A 17,156-nucleotide genomic window follows, 5' to 3' on the forward strand; every position below is an offset into this window, starting at 1 on the left:
TACCTGTTCGGATTGTTGACAGACAACTAGAGTGTAAGTTCTGAATGTTGCAGGCAGGAAAAAAGCTTCAACCATAATTCTGACTGGGGGTGTAAGGGGGAAAAAAGAAAATTGAGGTGGGAGAAAGGAGTGACAGATAAACACTGAAGTAAGTTTTAATTAGAGAGCCATAATACCATCCTCTCCTCTGAGGAAGCATGGTTGAGATTACATTGTAAAAGAAATGACGGGAAAGGCTATAAGTTTCAGAACAGTTGAGATTTTGCAAAGCTCTGACGATCGGGCAGCATCCTCATCTTGCTTTTTTTTTTTTTTTTTTTTTTTTTTTTTCCAAGACAGATTCATCCAGTTGCTCCTGAAAACCAAATAATGAAAACATAGCTGGGATTTAGCAGGTTTCGCTGGGAATTACCTATGATAGAGGGCAGGGCTGCACTTCCTCAGAACATGCTCCTGCTGTAAAAATTCACAAACCTGGCATTCATACAGGCATCTGTCGCTTGCTCTAATGCCAGTTCATAGTATACATACAAACATCTGCTTCCATGCACAAAGGGATACAGAACGCTTGACAGGTCTGTGTTAGCAGGGTTCGCAATGCCAGTTCTTTATGCAAAAACCCTAATGCTTCCCGTCAAGCCATTAGAAGTGATACAATCAGCCCAGGCCCCATTAAGCCATCAGTGTCCACCTGTGATAAAGATGGCCATTTGTTTTCTTAAAGCCCACTTAATGTCTGCTTAACTCAATTTGTCAGGAAATGTAGAACAATTTCCTCACAGCCTGAAATTTGGTAGTGGTTCAAAGTCAAAAGGCCAGGTCTAGTCTTATTCAAATGATATAATAAACAGTCTTCAAATCGAAATCTCCCCTGAGAAGTCTATGTTGACTTTTTGAAAAATAATAATATTAGCTGAAAAAGAAAGAATAAAATGTGCATCCTTTGTTATTAATTTCTAAAGCCTTATTATCTATATACCAAAGGAAAGAACATTACCAGATCATATGAGAAAAAACCTTATTACATTAAATTCAGCTAGAAGTTTGTTTTCTTAAAAGAAAAAAAAACCCCACAGATCAGTACTTTTAAAAGTGCCAGTCAATTTATATTTCATTATTTCTCATCTCTTTAAGAAGGGCTGGCTATAGCATTTCTAATATTCTTTTTAGTCAAATACATTTGAAATCAGTTTAGGACTGGTGTTCCTTATCTTTATTTACCATAATTTGTTTCCTTAAAATTTTTTAGAATGCAAATTTAAAGTAATGTTGGTTGGTTTCCTCCTCCCCTCCCCACCTCATTTAAATCAAAGTTCCAGTGACCTCTACCAGTTTAGCGATTTAGCTTTATTATTCCCCTCTACTAGATTATAAACTACTTAAAGGCAAAGACAATGTATTTTTTATATTCTTATTTCCCGATATATAATACAGCCTTTCACAAGTCTTTTTGAAATGTTTCATATAACCTTAGAATGCTATAATTGGAAGTGACCCCAATGGTCATCTATTTTAATCTGGACTCAAACAGGAATCTCCTTTCTGTTTTTGACAAGTGTTCATTCTGCCACCATTTGGAGGTCTCAAGTAATAGAGAAGTCATTACCTTTTGAACCAACCCATTTCATTTTTACTGAATTCAATTTGCTATTAAATTAGATCCCCATCCCATCTCTCCATTCCTAGCCCTTTCATTTGCACATAGGCAAACCTTTGTTTGCCCAAAAGATTTGAAAGGTTCAGGTTAGCCATTTCTAAAATTAATCAAGTGGCAGCTCTCCCAAGTGTTTTGAACATGCTGAATCCAGTCCTATCTGCATACCTCTTCCATTATAGTGATCCATGTCAGTCCAAAATCAATATCCATTATTCTAATAAAAATTTAACAAAAGATCTAATTCTTCCTTGCCTACCCATCCCATTTACTCAGAAATTTTCACTTTGGATCCGAACCTAGTAAATAATGGACTCTTCTTATCCCAGAACTAAGTACTAACCTTGAGGAAAATGGTGGACAAGGTAGAGGACTGATCTGGACAACTTAATCAAGAGATACATATGAATTAAGTACTCCAAAGCAAAAGTAAATTTTAGGATCATGATTTAGCAGATTAACTACTTCATTTCTCCATTTGCCTAAATTTATGGAACTGCAACTCCAAGAATAAGAATTTTCAAAATACAAAAGAAAATGTAAAGGAACACTAGAGCTCTGATCTCTAATTTTTATTTTATAGCCATTTATTTTATGACTTTACAAAAGTCACAAAAGCATCCTCTGACACCTCTTCTCTAAGTCAGAATTATGCTTGCAATTGGTTGTCAGCTACTAGAAGCCTCAAAAGAACTACCATTTGGTATACCTCAAATTAGGTGGTACCAAAAAGTAACTATGGGACATGTGGCATTTCTGCCAGCATTATGGCTCTATATAGTTTTTATTCCCACCAAGGTCTCTCTGGATGTCCAACAGTTCCACACTTTGGCAAGCACTAAGCCATAACTAGGAGGTGGAAGTGTATCCTGGGATGAGTTGGAACCTCCAAAGATTGACAGACCTAGGTTTAATATCTCCATTCCCCAATCCCTCATATAAGATTAATAACAACATAAAAACCAGGTAAGAAGTTGGTGAAAAATTCTAACTGAGAAAATGGTATTTCTTCCTCTGTGAAAAAGTCTCTTTTGAAATAAAATAATCAGAATCAGGTCTGTCTTTTGGTGATTAAAGGGCACGAGACTGAATTTGGAGTCCTAATGTACTCTTCCTGTGGGTAGCATCTGACTACCATTTATTGCTCTAAGTCTATATCTCCACTGAGAAATACTAAAAACATTAACTACTACTACCTGGGGAAGGGTTTTATTATAGGTTTGGTGAGTGTTTTTGGGGGGAGAGGGTAATATATATATATAGGGGATTTTTTTAGACATGTCACTTTCAAATCCATTGGAATTCACAAAAATATACCTCAGAAAATGTAAATTTTTCATTCTCATTTTGTAATCATTCATAGATTTGAAAGCAAAATTTCCATCTTGGTTTCTTTTTAATTCCCCCAAAAAAATCTTAAACAAAAAAAGAAAAAAAGAATCTCTAACTTGCTTCTTTATAAGGAAGTGTAGGCTTAACATTGTAGAACAAAGTCTCTATTGGCTTGAACTGCTGTTAAGGAGGTGTGTGAATGGCCTCAAGTTGTGCATTTACGAAGAAAATATCATCCAGATGCTCATCTGCTCCTTTGAACAAAAAACCAAAAAGAAGGCCAAAATTAAATATAAATCTTTAACAAAAGAATTCAGCATTTTCTTACATTTTGAGTGGATGCTAATTGAGACACACAGTCACCTCCCCTGGGATTGTAGTTTAACTATTAGTTATCAGAGTTCACAGAGTAATTAACACTTTGAACTGATTACCAAATGGCAATTCTTGCTAGTAATGTCTAGGTGACATGTAAAGTGGACCTATTGGAGAGCACATCTCAGTCCCCTGCCATCACTCTCCCCTGTATACCTACACACAAAAAGCCCACCCCAAAACCAGGCACACTGGGTGTAATGAACGAGGTAAATTTTGTTTTTCAGTAAGGTATTTGCTATTACATATTGCATGTAATGTATGGTTCTGTTAAGGGGAAAAAATTGGAGTCCAAGTGGCTGGAAAGTTAGGTCTGCTCTGTAGCACTGTGAGATTGTTGACATCTGCCGAGGTTGGAGAGCTCAGTAAGCAGGAAATGGGGTGTCACTCTGAGTGGTAGTTTACCATTATCCTGGCATCCTAATGAAGTGTCTGCAGTGCACAGAGCTTCTGGATGGCATCTTAACGCACGGCTAAGCAAAAGCACTTCTCTCCTTGTCACTGTCATCCATCTGCCTGCACCCCACTGTAGCCAATGGGATGGAACCATGCTACAATGGGCTATAAGCCATTTAGAGTTGCACGTTGCATAATCAGTCCCATCAAATATGTAAAAAATGACTATTATTGGTTATTTTCCTCAAACTCTGGCACCTGGAGTTTGATACATTAAAGTTTAACTTTCCTAAGTGCTATTTTTTTTCTATTAATTCCAATTTCCCCCTCTGTCTTAATGGGAGCTAGTTGCATGCTCATTGTCTTAAGTCTTTCTAATGGATTATAAGTCATATGAATATTTATTAAAAACTCCACTGTACATCACACTTGGAAAATTCATCAATTTATAATATAATGCAATGGTCATTTTCTTTTGCAATATCTGTTTTTGAGGAAAGGATCAACAATAAATCAACTCAAATCACAAATTGGTTGTTTTCTTCTTAGAGCACATTATTTAGTTTTCAGTGATAGTTTGAGGGCTTTGTATGGATTTTTTTAAGCCATAGTGTATTTCACAAAATACATTTGCATTTAAGCTAGTATTGTCAATGCCAGATGATTAAACTTGGGGTTTTAATATGACCTCAAATAAAATTAAAATGAGCTTGAGATGAGGTTATCTGTCTTAGGTGACATAGGTGAAGAGAATGTATTTAATCCTGCCCTCAACTTCCGGATATGAGACATGTGATGTCTTCAGACAAATTCTCCCAGCAGCTTAGATCCAGAGACAAGAATTTAGGTGATAAGATAGGTAGGGGTATAGAAGGGAGATCTCTGCAATGGATAGGAACAATAGGAATTGGCTCAATTAGGAGGGGGCTAGGGGGTGTCTTTAGATAAACAAGAGGGCATAACATAATTTGGTTGCATCAGGAATTTTTCGCAGGCATTAAAACTATGGTAAACATAACAGCGGGGAAGCTTGCACAGCATCACAGTGGGGAAGCTTACAAAGCGTCTGCCCGCCCTGTGCCTGGCTAGAGCCACTGCTAGAAGTCTCTGACTTTCATTAGCACTCAACAATTCACCCAGTTCCCCTGAAAAGGAGAAAAATCAAAGCAGCAAACCCCCTCATTAATTATGGTAAATGCTCCCAGGTTACAGTGTTTTGGGGGGCAATGGTGGGGATGGTGTTAGAACAAAAGCTTCATCTTGAAACAAAAAGGGTGAAATGGAATATTAGTATATCTTTTTCATGAGCCATTAAGAGATTATTTTGGAATATTCTCCTACCTCATTAAATTAATATTTTAGATCACAAAATTACATGGCATGCCATCCCATTTTCAAGCAGTGGAGTCTTAGATTTTTTTTATTTCACACATAAAACAAATTGGTTATCTATATGAATCCATACCACAAGTAATCATTTGGCCTTGAGTACACATGAAAATCTTAAAACATGTACTGTTTCCCTAAGGGAAATACATTCTATAATAAAGTTGGAGATGGCACCGAGGCATGAGAAACCATTGAGCAGGGCCAAAGATGTTACCATGCATAAGGCTAAGGACTCACATTCCCTGTCCTTCTGACCACCCACACAAATTTCTGCTTCTTATTGGTAAATGCTGGGATTTCTCTTCTAAAAATACATTGTCCATGAGCATTTAAAATTAATGTGTATGTTCTTTTAAGAAACCAAGCTAGAATGAGAGGTGACTCCCCCACCCCCAAGTTGAGGCACTGGAGGTTAGTTTCTTCATTCAGATCCCCCCAGCTGCTGTCAACATTATAGCACATCAGTTTTCCTTCATGTTCCTATCTTTTTCCAGAACTCATTTACAAGAGTCTCAGTAATATTAAACACCACCTCCAAACCTCTTTTAAGCACACAAAGAAATAGAAAAACTCATCAGAACTAGACCATTGAGGAAAAGCTCCTTCCAGATTTACTGTTCACTACACATGTTAGTATAAAATATTCCACAAAGTCCCGTTTGTGATTCATTTGAAACAATCTTGATTTGCTTAAATTGTCACATTCTTCTTACACATTTCTTTTTAAATGCAAAAATGGCAAGGAATTCTCCTCCCTCTTCATTATAAAAGTAGAGACTTTCTGGCTTGTTTATTCCTTACGGAACACTTGAGAAAGAAGAAAATATATAAATATCTCTTTCAGAAGATTAGTTGTCTCAATCTTTTAAAATAGAGGATTTGTTCATCTTTTTTCCATAGTAAAAAAACTTGTGCCTTTTATTGTTGTTTCCCATTGTCAAATATATTTCTTTTCTTTTTTGAATTAGCTTCATGATTACAAAGCATCATACCTTTTAAAATCTGTTGTTCCTTTGTATGATACATTAATGCTTATCTTTAGGCATCAAATATGGAACTGATACATCCTTGGCATAAGATGAAACAAATTTGTTGTGAGAATCCTTTTCACCATTGTAACTTAATAAAAAGACATCTTCTGAAAGAAAGCCCTTCTCAAAAACTAACAAAAGTGAAGGTAGCCATAATTTGCTCTAAGAACACAGATTTTCAGAGCAAAAACTAAGCTCAACATTTGAGGCAAAAAATAGCATAAGTGTTTCAAGTATTTCAAATCAGGCATAAGAAATTACATCTGATCTACTGGTAAATATTCTATTGACAAGGTCAAGAGCAGAGACAAGCCTGGCCACTGGGACAGAAGTGGGAACAAGCATTAAAAGAAGAAAAAAAAGTAGACAGTTTATCAACTTCAGTTATAAGTGAAGGACAATCTTTTCATAAAATGTTTGTGCAGAAAAGTCACATAACTGTAAATGTAGATGAATTCATTTGTGTGTATGCCATGCATCTAGATTAGTTAAAAATGATATTAAGAATTTTAATGAAAAAATGGCTAATATTTTAAAGAAACTATAAAAAGAGAAGGGAGTAGGAGAGGAAAACGAGCTGTGGCAAAAAGCCTAGGCTCAGCAGCTTTCTGTGGGAAATGGTGAAATGTGACTATGTGATTTATAATGAGAAAAGGTATCTACAACATACAATTTTCTACCTAGCTGCAAATAATAATTCATAGTGATGTCCCTTCCAGATAAAAGACCTTTGCTATGTAGGACCCATGTGGTAAAATGATCATGATAAATGTCAGACCAGTGCAGGTAACGGCTTTACAAACCATTAAGATTAGCTGGTTCTTTTTTTCGATGATAACAGTAACCATGCTGTGACTCTATGTGGTAATAATATCTCAGTACTGATAAATGCCAGAGCCAGGCAGAGGTGTTTATCATTCTCAGTTCAGAAATGCTGACTAAAGTTACCACATGTTGCCTGTTTTTCTTCTTTTACAATAGACTCACAATTTAAAAATAGGCTGATTCATAAAATAATTTTATGCCCCAATTCTAGAAGGATTTTGCTGCTTTTGCAATTCATTAACATTCCCTTGTTCTGGGTGTTCCTGTTTAGTCATATCAAAAGATATTGGTTAGAGAAAAGTCTCTTATACAAGACACTTGCCACCTCCTGAAAGAGCTTTTTCAAAATTCACTGGATTATAGGCAAAAATTGATATCTTTTTGCTTTAAAAAATAATCTAAAAATAAAAAGTGTTTTTTAGTCTTTACTACAAATGTCTTTCAGAATATTCTCTATGACTATAGAAAGCACTTTGGGTGAATAGACATTTGTTTTTGATAGGATTTTTTAATCCTTTGCAAATCTAATTTATCTACTTCATGGTGGTCATCAGTCTATAAGGAAAATTTAAATCTCCACACTTTCAATTGTGGAACTTCAGCTCTAACAAATCCTCTTTGATGATTTCAGTCCTTTGAAAACTTGGGAGAGTTTTGTCTTCTTACAGTCAGACAATTTTTACCAAAATGACAAGTTTAGGGGTAGGTCCACTTTATTTGTTCAGTTCATATCTGACTGTGATCCCATTTGGGATTTATTTGGTAAAGATAACAGAATGGTTTGTCATTCCCTTCTATAAATCATTTTACAGAAGAAACTGAGGCAAATAGGGTGAAGTGACTTGCCTAGGTACACACAGCTAGTGAGTATCCGAGGCCAGATTTGAACTCTGGAAGATATGAATACTGCTGCCATCAGGGCTGGTACCCTGCCCATTATTAAGCCACCATGTATAATAATAACTTATTAAAATGAGAAATAGATAAAAAAGAAAATTTATAGGAAATTCTCATAGGGCATTTATAGGGTATTTACACTTTAGAGACATGAAATTAGGAGTCCTTTTTACTGCCAAATGGGTCACCTGAATACCTTCAGGTGACATTCAGAGCTAACATATTTAACAGGGTGCAATAATCACCTCTAAGGTTCATCTGGGGACAATAATTTCTATTATCTCTCTGTAGTTCATATATGAGTTGGAAATTGGTTTTAAATGAATTCAACAAACTGTTTTCATGGTCAAAAACTCACCCTGAAAAAATAACCAGAATCTTAGAGCCTGAGAATTCATACAATCATCAAAAGTACAACAAGGAGAATCCTAGATAAATTATTATAAACCACAAAGAAATTTCTCTCTGGCAGGTACACTCTAAAATTGTTCCTTTTACTTACATAAGGATAAAGAATACAAAAGTAATAATAATCATTGGAGAAATAAGTTCTAAGCAAAATTAATAATAAGAAAGCAGTCTTCTAGAAAATGTTTATAAGTACCTAGCTACTTTAATGAATGTGTAAGCTCATCAATGTAAATGTTCCCTTTAAGAGTAAAGATTGTAATCCATCTATGGCTTCTCATCCTATACAACTATTGTTCATCCCCTCACTAGAATTCTCTGTAAGGAATCCAGTCAGCATGTTAGGAACCTTACACTTCTCTGATTGCATTGTGTGGGTAGCAATGCAATACACAGTTTGTCCATTATCCATTGTTCTTTTTACATGACTGGTACACCTCCTTATCCAGTCATGCAGATTTTTGATGACATCTTTTATTCTATTTCTTAAATATATTTGAACAGTACTAATATGTTACAATCAATTTATATTCACCATTGCCTTCAGGATAACCCATGATTTTGATTCTTTGGTTAAGATGGAATTCCATGATTCCATTTAACAACACTGGTATTAAAAATATAAATTTGGATTTCAGGGTGAAGTTCATGGTAGTTGAAAGTCTTACAGATCATTCCAGTATGTGTGTGTGTGCATATATACATATATATATATATACATACATATTTATATATATATTTTTTTCTTTTGTGAACTAAAGTCTAAGATATATATGCTCAAGGATCAATTCAATGGACAGACCATTCAACTGCAAATTATAGCCAGGACAATAAGGATTTTTCATCCACTTAGTCTTTTCTGTGTACATTGTTAGGTCAAGTTGTTCTAAATGGTTTTGAGTTTTATTTTAAAAGGTCTATAGCACTTTAGATTTCAATGCTCTTAGGCTAATGTCATCAGCACATTGAAGTGTCTGGGGGTTTTTACTATATTTAGAGAATCTGGCTTCTATTTAAATTTTATTCTGGGCCTTCTCCAAGACTGTAACAAACACTTCTGACAAACATAATCTCTTGTCTAATATCTTGTTTGATACTAATATAGTAATGTTGAATATAGAATATATATAGAAAGAGACATCTACCAAGAATATCTTAATATATTCATGAAAGATGCTTGTTTTAAAGTGCCTCAAAACCCCTAAAAGTTTTGGAGACTTTTCATACCAATCATTTATGCTAGCTAAATCCCTCAATTACATCATTTTGGCAGTATGATAGCTTCAAGGCTTTTCAAGACCAATACTATTTATATTATTAACATTTAAAATTTTGTGTCTCAAAAAATTTGTATCCACATACTTCATTAAATAAATCTGTAGCATCAAAACTCTCTTCATTGCCTTTATACTGCTTCAAATCCAGATTAGGTAAGGATAAAGACGGAGGTTTCCCACTCTGCAAATCCTTGATTCCAGTCGCTCCCCCATCAAGATTAGTGTCCCTTCCAAAAAAAAAAAAACAAAAAAAAAAACAACCTTTGTATTTAAAATTTATGTCCAAAGACAAGAGATAGGTGTCATTTACTTTTCTCCATGTTTTTAACCAATTTGTGTTTTATGAAGAATAGAACAGTTTTTCTGAGTCTGATAATAGGCAGCAAGCCAATAGATATACATTTAATATTCCTTTTATTTAGTTAAGAAGTATTGATTTTTTTTAAAGCCAGTATCTTGGCTGATAAGGACTTAGCAATAAAAAGGATCTTGACAAGGAGGGAGAACTAGCATGAAAATGATATAAAATTTTTTCATTAGAAAATGATGAAGTGGAATGAGTGTAACCCTACAAGTAAGAGGAAGTCAGCTCAAATTTGAACTCTTCTTTTCCTGGTCAAATCTCTTCATCTCTCAGTCTCTCCGTTTTTTCATCTAGGAAATGAGTGGGTTAGACCTTTCCAACTCTAAAGCTATGATCCTCAATAGTACAGGAAATGACTCTCAACTATGACCTAAGTTCATTTAAGTTTTGAAGACATTCTTTGTCCCTTTGTGTCCTGTAAATAATATTCCTTTATTCATGGTCAAGCTTAACATTGGCTATAATCAGGCTTTCATCATACTATGTATCTGCACATAGAATGTGGCTTCCCTTTAATTCAGCATAAAGAGTGGCCTTTCAGTTTTGCAGAAAAAAAAAAATCTGTTGAAAAATTGCAAAGTGGCGACTTATGGGTTAGCATAAAGCCCATGATTTTTCTTTGTTTATAATAACATGACATCTCTATTTACGACGTACCTACTTTTGAATTTTAACAAAACACTCCATTGATAATTAATGACTTTCTATATATTTACAAAACCATCACATACTGTAGGCTGCTGCTGCTTTCAGGGAATGGCACTAGGGAGGGAAATTTATAGCTTAATGTTATTTTGAAGACAGCCTGAAACTGCAAGCAAACAGGTGTCAGTAGGGCAGAATAGGAAGCTCAAAAAATAGTCTGTATAATACTCCCAGCTTGAAAAAATGTAAAAGTCTGTGTGTTTATATACATATGTAGACGAGTTATGAATTTGTTCCAGATTATCTCTTGTGGAGTCTTTTTTTAAGCAACCATTTCTATAACCTATGAAGATGAGCTATAGCCATCCACCACAATTTTAATTGAGTAGCAAAACCCCAGAGAGTTCTTCCATAATTGGAAGACATGCTGGAAGTATTAAAGTGTACCCATGTTGTGGATTTAAGCACCCATTTTCACTCCTTCAAAATGAGAGACCATTTCATAACTGAATCCATAAATGACCAACAAAAATCCCTGCTTCCTTAACTTTGGGTGTTATGTGTTCTAAGGGAAAATAAAACTTCACAGGGTAGAGAAAACTGTTCTTTTCAAATATAGACTTGTTTTACATGGGACTTTGTTTTATTCACATAATACATGAATTGCACAAAATGATTTTGAGACAGAATACTAGAATATTAACTCCAATCTTAATAAAAGGACATAGTTTTCCTTTAAAAACATTAGATACAGATAATGAATTAAACTATCCAAACACTGATTTCTATGAATTAGTTTTTTCTTATACTCTGTGAGGACAGATATTAAAGAACAATGATTTGTTGTGATTATAAACAAGCTAATAATAAAGTTTTAGAAGGTAGGACCCAAAAAGAGCTCAAGGGTCATCAGGCTCAAGGTCCTTTATTGTGCAGGACATTTCCCTTCATCATTTTAGTGAAACTTTATCTCATCTCTTCTCAAATAGGAACCCAGTTATAAATGTCCTTGTTTTAGTAGTGACATTTCATGCAGATAAATGCAAATGTAACCATCATAAACCATATTTCTAAAATTATGTCTTGGAAAGCATGAATCAAAGAAAAGCTCTTAAGGCCAGTGTAATATCCAAAAGCTAGTCACATTCCTGACTTATATTATCTTATTACTAATCATGTCATTTAACAAAAGTTGTTTCTGTTGTTGTAACATTGTACTCGTGATTGAGAGAATGTTCTTTTACAGAATTGTATTTTTTGAAACAAAGCTTAAGGGTAAAATGAAGGTGCTAGCCAACATAAGGTCCTATAGAATAAGGTTGTTCCATAGTGAAAGTAGGCAGTGTGTAGAAGAAAAACAACAACAACAACAACAACAACAACAACAAATTGTTTTCTGGATACTGGGAACTGAGACTAAAGGAATAATAATAAATCCTAAGGGACGGAGGGTGGGACCACAGATGGATTACAGACAAAAGAATCATGGAATCTGTTGTTAATTGAAAGAAAAGAGACACTTGGGTGAGAGTCTCTGAGTATACAATCTACCTCCAATGTCCCCAGTATTCCTTTAAGCACTAGCTTTATTTCTTCCCAATCATAATATAAGCAAGTCAGAAGTCTCTGTCTTCTCAAACTCCCCAAACTTTGCAATGCTGAGAAACCATATACTGAAGGAAAGATATTAATTTTAAAAAGAAAACAGCAGCAGCTGTCTTTCAGATTCAATTTAGAACAGTTAGTATAGCTTTCGTAAGCTGTATAGAGATCTGAGATCATTAACCAATCGGAATCTTAAATGCTAATTCCAAAAGCTAATATGACACATCCATAAAGTTGATATTTAAAGATTTCATTTCATTTTTGATTGAACTTGGCTTTCATTTTTTTTTTTTTTTTGAGAGGCAATTGGAGTTAAATGACTTGCCCATGGTCACAGAACTAGTAATTAAGCAAGGCTAGATATGAACTCAGGTCCTTTTGACTACAAGACTGGTGCTCTCCCTTTTTTTTTTTTTTTTCTTTTTTTTTTTTTTTAAGTTTTTCAGCACATACCTCAAAATGTGCAGTTTCCAGATTTTCAAAGCTAAAAAAAAAAAAAAGAAAAAAAAAAGCAAGTGTGGTATTTATCTGAATAGGGCATTGCTATGTTGCCATAAGATTTTGGGATTATTTTTTAGAAAAATAAATCATACTTAACATTTATTTCCCTCCTAATTCAGCCACTTGTGTTTTTCTGCATAGCTCAAGTGCTTAAAAACAAATTAGCAGTGAGACATTAGATAAGATCACTTACTTGTGCCTCGGTTTCCTTGTCTTTAAAATAGCATCAGGTGAAGTGATTTCTAAATTAATTTTCAGGTCTAAAATTCTATACCTCTAGTAGACTCCATTTCTTCTACTCTCATTTCACCCCTTGTGACATGTCTTCCAACTTTATCATTCTCTGAGAGTTGCTTTCTCCAAAAATGCCACTGGTTCCTAATAGCAAAATCAAATGAATTTATCCCATCACCAGACTTTGGTCTTTTGCAGAATTTAATCTGTTAATCATTTTCTTCTAAACAGTGACTCTTTTTTCTTTATTTTTCCTAAAATTATTCTTCTTTCTTGCTGATCTGACCTATTTGATTTCTCCTTTTTAATATCTTTTATTGGATTATTATCCAATTCCTGCCCTTCAAATACATATACACTGAGCCCTTCTCCTGGGAAGTCTTTTCTTATCTCTCTAAAATCTTTCCTGGTTATCTTATCAACTCCTAAGAGCTTAAAGATCTCTATGTATATGGGTCATATTAAATACTCTCCAGAAGTTTATATTGCCTCACCAAGTTCTATTCAACATTTCTCCTTATCTGCCCTATAAGCCATTCAAACTTAACATTTTCAAAACAAGATTCAAACAAAAATCATTTTTTGAACCAAAAAAGCCTCCTTCCAAACTTATTTCCATTGAAGGAACTACTTTTCTTCTAGTCCCCTAAACTTGAAACATGAAGTTGTCCTTTTTACCTTATCCTGTCACTTGCAAAATCTTATTGATTCTACTTCTTGCACATCTCTTTCATATGTCCCCTTCTCTCTATTTTCACTGCCACCACACTTGTTTAGACAGTTAGCTCTCACTTAGGTTATTTTAATAGTGTCCTAATTGGTCTCCTGGTAGCTAGGTGGCACAATGTATACAGCACCAGATCTGGAGTAAGGAAAACCTGAATTCAAATCTGCCTCAGGCACTTACTAGCTATGTGACCCTAGACAAGTCATTTAACCCTGCTTACCTCACATTCCTCAATAGTAAAATGGACTGGAGAAGAAAAATGGCAAACTACCCCTTTATCTTTGCCAAGAAAACCTCATATGGGTCATGAAGAGTCAGACCTGACTGATGACAAAAATTGGTCTTCTTGCCTGCAGTGTTTTCCTTCTCCAATTTTTCCTCCGTACAGCTACCAAAATGATATTTCTAGAACAAAGATTGAACCATAGAACTCCCCCACTCAAAAAGTTCTAGTGCTTCTTTCTTGCCTATATGTAAAATATTAAGGCCTTTAGTAAGCCCTTTACTGTTTAGACCTAGCCTAATAATGCTCCATACAAATTCTAAATAACTCTGTTTCATTGAAATTGGAGTGCAAGCTCTTCCTCACACAAACTGTTTGACTTTGTACCTTACATAGACGATACCCTTGCTTGGACTGTTTAGCTTTTGGATGGCTGGAGTCTAGTAGAATATCTGACATATAGTAGTCATTTTCTATTTAATGTTCATTAACTTTAATTAGAAGGCACACCCTTCCTGACCTCTTAGAATGCATAGTTTCTATCAAATCTTAGGCCATGATAACGCCTTACATGAGGTTCTTTCAGATCTTCCAACTGCTATTGCCCCTCAAAAAATATTAATTTATATTTTCTCAAATTAAATAAAATAACAATTAGCATTTTAGCACTTTAAGCTTTACAAAGTGCTTCACAAACTTTATTTCATTTTATTCTCATAAAATCCTGAAAAGTAGATACCATTATTAGTCTATAGAACCTGAAGCATACAGAGGTTAAATACTTGTGTCAAAGCTCACATAGTTAGTAATTGTCTGAGGCAAGATACAAACTTGGACCTTCCTGAGCCCAGGTCCAACATTCTATCTACTAGGTTATCTAACTGCCTTAAAGCTTATAAACTTTAAAATACAACATAAATGCCAGCTATTATTCTTTTTGTTATTTATGTATTTTGTATTCGTTAATATGATGTTTAATGGACTCAGTGGATAGAGTCCCAGGCCAGGAGTCTGGAAGACTCATCTTCACAAGTTCAAATCTGGCATTAAACACTTACTAGCTATGTGACCCTAGTCTAGTCACTTAACTATGCTTCCTCATCTGTAAAATGGGCTAATGAAGGAAATTATAAACTTTTCCAGTATTTTTGTTGAGAAACACCAAAAATGGGGTCACAAAGATTACTGAAAATGACTGAATGACAACACCAATACGATGTTTTCCTAAACAAAATGTCAACTCCTTATAGGCAAAAAATAAGTTAAATTTGGTCTTCAAACCCCAGCACTCAGGATGGTCCCGGGCACATAGGCTTTTGATTAACTCTATAATATCTAATTTTGTTATCATGTCTGCATTCAGTTTTTCAAGTATGGGTAAAATAAAAAAAATTAATCACACAAAGGAGATTCAAATATAATTTCTCCAAAATATACTTCCAGCTAGACAGCATAGTAGAATAAGGGAAACAGTGGATTTGGAAGATCAAAAGTTCAAATATCAGCTATTACTTGCTAATTGTGTGACTGTGGGTGAGTCTCTTAACTTAGCTGTGTATTTGTTTCCTTACTTGTAAAACAGATTAGCTCAACAACTCTAAATAGTATAATTCTAAGCACGCTTCTTATGAAGTTACTTCTTCTTTAAGGAATTGAATTATATGGTTTAAACATAGCTTTCCCACTGATAAATAAATCAATCAAAAAGTATTTATTTATCATCTACATTTTGCCTAGGATCATGTTCGCATGGTAGGAAAATTAATATTAACTAGCTAATATTAACAAAAGACTATGAATTAGCCTCCTACTTACATATTTTTATTATAAACAAATATTACTCTCTTTGGAGTCAATAAGAATTCCATGCTCAAAAGAATGAGCTAAAGTATAAAAGGAAGAGGGTTCAAATAAAAAATATATAAATTCAATAAATCATAATGAAGAATTATCCTATTAATACAAAAGTAAAATTAATTCATTAAAACTAAATGTAATATTATTTTTGAAAAGTATCCTATTTTCCAAGATTTTTACTAAATCTCCTTTATTTTAAAAATATTCAATTTTTAACTTTTTTTCCAGCGGAACTTTATAACTTTAGATAAGAAAGAAAACATAAAAATACCAGGGAGAAAAATAAATTGATTTACAAATTCCTTGAGCAGTTTAATGTCATATAAAGTCATGTAAATCATAGAATATTTGTCGTTATATCTAATTTTGTCTTTGTAAAAATGAGCATAAATTTAAAAAAAACAAGTTAATTCCCTGTTTGCTCCACAACTTACAAGATATGAATGACTTAGAACATGCAGTGGTATTTTCAAGTTATTGTGATTCCCTTCCAATCTGATTAAAGAGAAATTCTGGGAAAGCTTTGATAGCCCTATCTACATCCTGGCTTTCACAAGACTTCTATATGCTAAAATTCTGTTTAAACCTATGGTAAGAAAAAATTTTTTATCTAGCTTTCTTCTCTGCTTCTTTTTTTCTCTACCAGAAAAGCAGGATAACAACACAAGAATTGAAGCAGTAAAGGCTCTGGTGCAAAAGCTTCCTCCACCAAATCGTGACACAATGAAAATCCTGTTTGGACATTTAACTAAGTAAGTTGCAAGTTCTTGTGGGGAAGTAGGAGGGAAATGTCTTAAAATTCTTTCAAGTGAATAGTTCTTGACTAAATTTTCTGAGACAAGAAGCTTCTTAATCATCTAACCCAAAATGTTCCAGTGTAACATGTTTAAGTCCTTATACCTTAGGACTGGCTTTGTTGAAGTAACTCATGAAATGATTCTTTGACTAGATCTAATACACTATATTTGATTGATTAATAAGTACTGGTACCATTACAAGTTACAAATATCCCACTTTACCTATTTGTGTTTAATTACCTGTGTAATTAGGAGAATTAGTGTTCTTTTTCTTTCTTCTACAAGGATGTCTGAAGCACAGTAACCAATTTGTTTAAGCTTATAATTTTTTATTAGGTTTAGTAACTTAAAAATCTCTCTCTAACCCTAAAATTTCAATTCTTTATTCTTGTTTTCCTGTCTCCTATATTTTCTTTGGTCTATCCTATCTTATTCCCCATTGATTTCTACCTATTGCTATATATAAAGATTAGAAAAAGTAGAAAGACAAATCCAAAAGAATAATGAACATTAAGGCTTAATTAATCTTATTGTTAAAAATCAGTTGTACAGTATGATTTTTGGTGACAGGTAAGAAGCAATAGGTAAAACTATAAACAAGTCATCATTATCAAAATGG

At 34.0% G+C, this 17,156-nt stretch overlaps 1 protein-coding gene across 3 annotated transcripts in view; it reads left to right on the forward strand.

The window, feature by feature from the left end:
* The window catches only part of ARHGAP15 (Rho GTPase activating protein 15), an 818,431-nt gene that overhangs the window by 725,471 nt on the left and 75,804 nt on the right, over window positions 1-17,156 (forward strand). For all 3 annotated transcript variants that reach the window (XM_074302035.1, XM_074302034.1, XM_074302036.1), the window contains one exon: window positions 16,387-16,492. In XM_074302035.1, coding sequence (XP_074158136.1) covers window positions 16,387-16,492 — 106 coding nt within the window. The remainder of the gene's footprint in view (window positions 1-16,386; window positions 16,493-17,156) is intronic.

This window comes from Sminthopsis crassicaudata, chromosome 3 (assembly GCF_048593235.1).
Source record: "Sminthopsis crassicaudata isolate SCR6 chromosome 3, ASM4859323v1, whole genome shotgun sequence".
In the NCBI taxonomy this organism is placed as follows: Eukaryota; Metazoa; Chordata; class Mammalia; order Dasyuromorphia; family Dasyuridae; genus Sminthopsis; species Sminthopsis crassicaudata.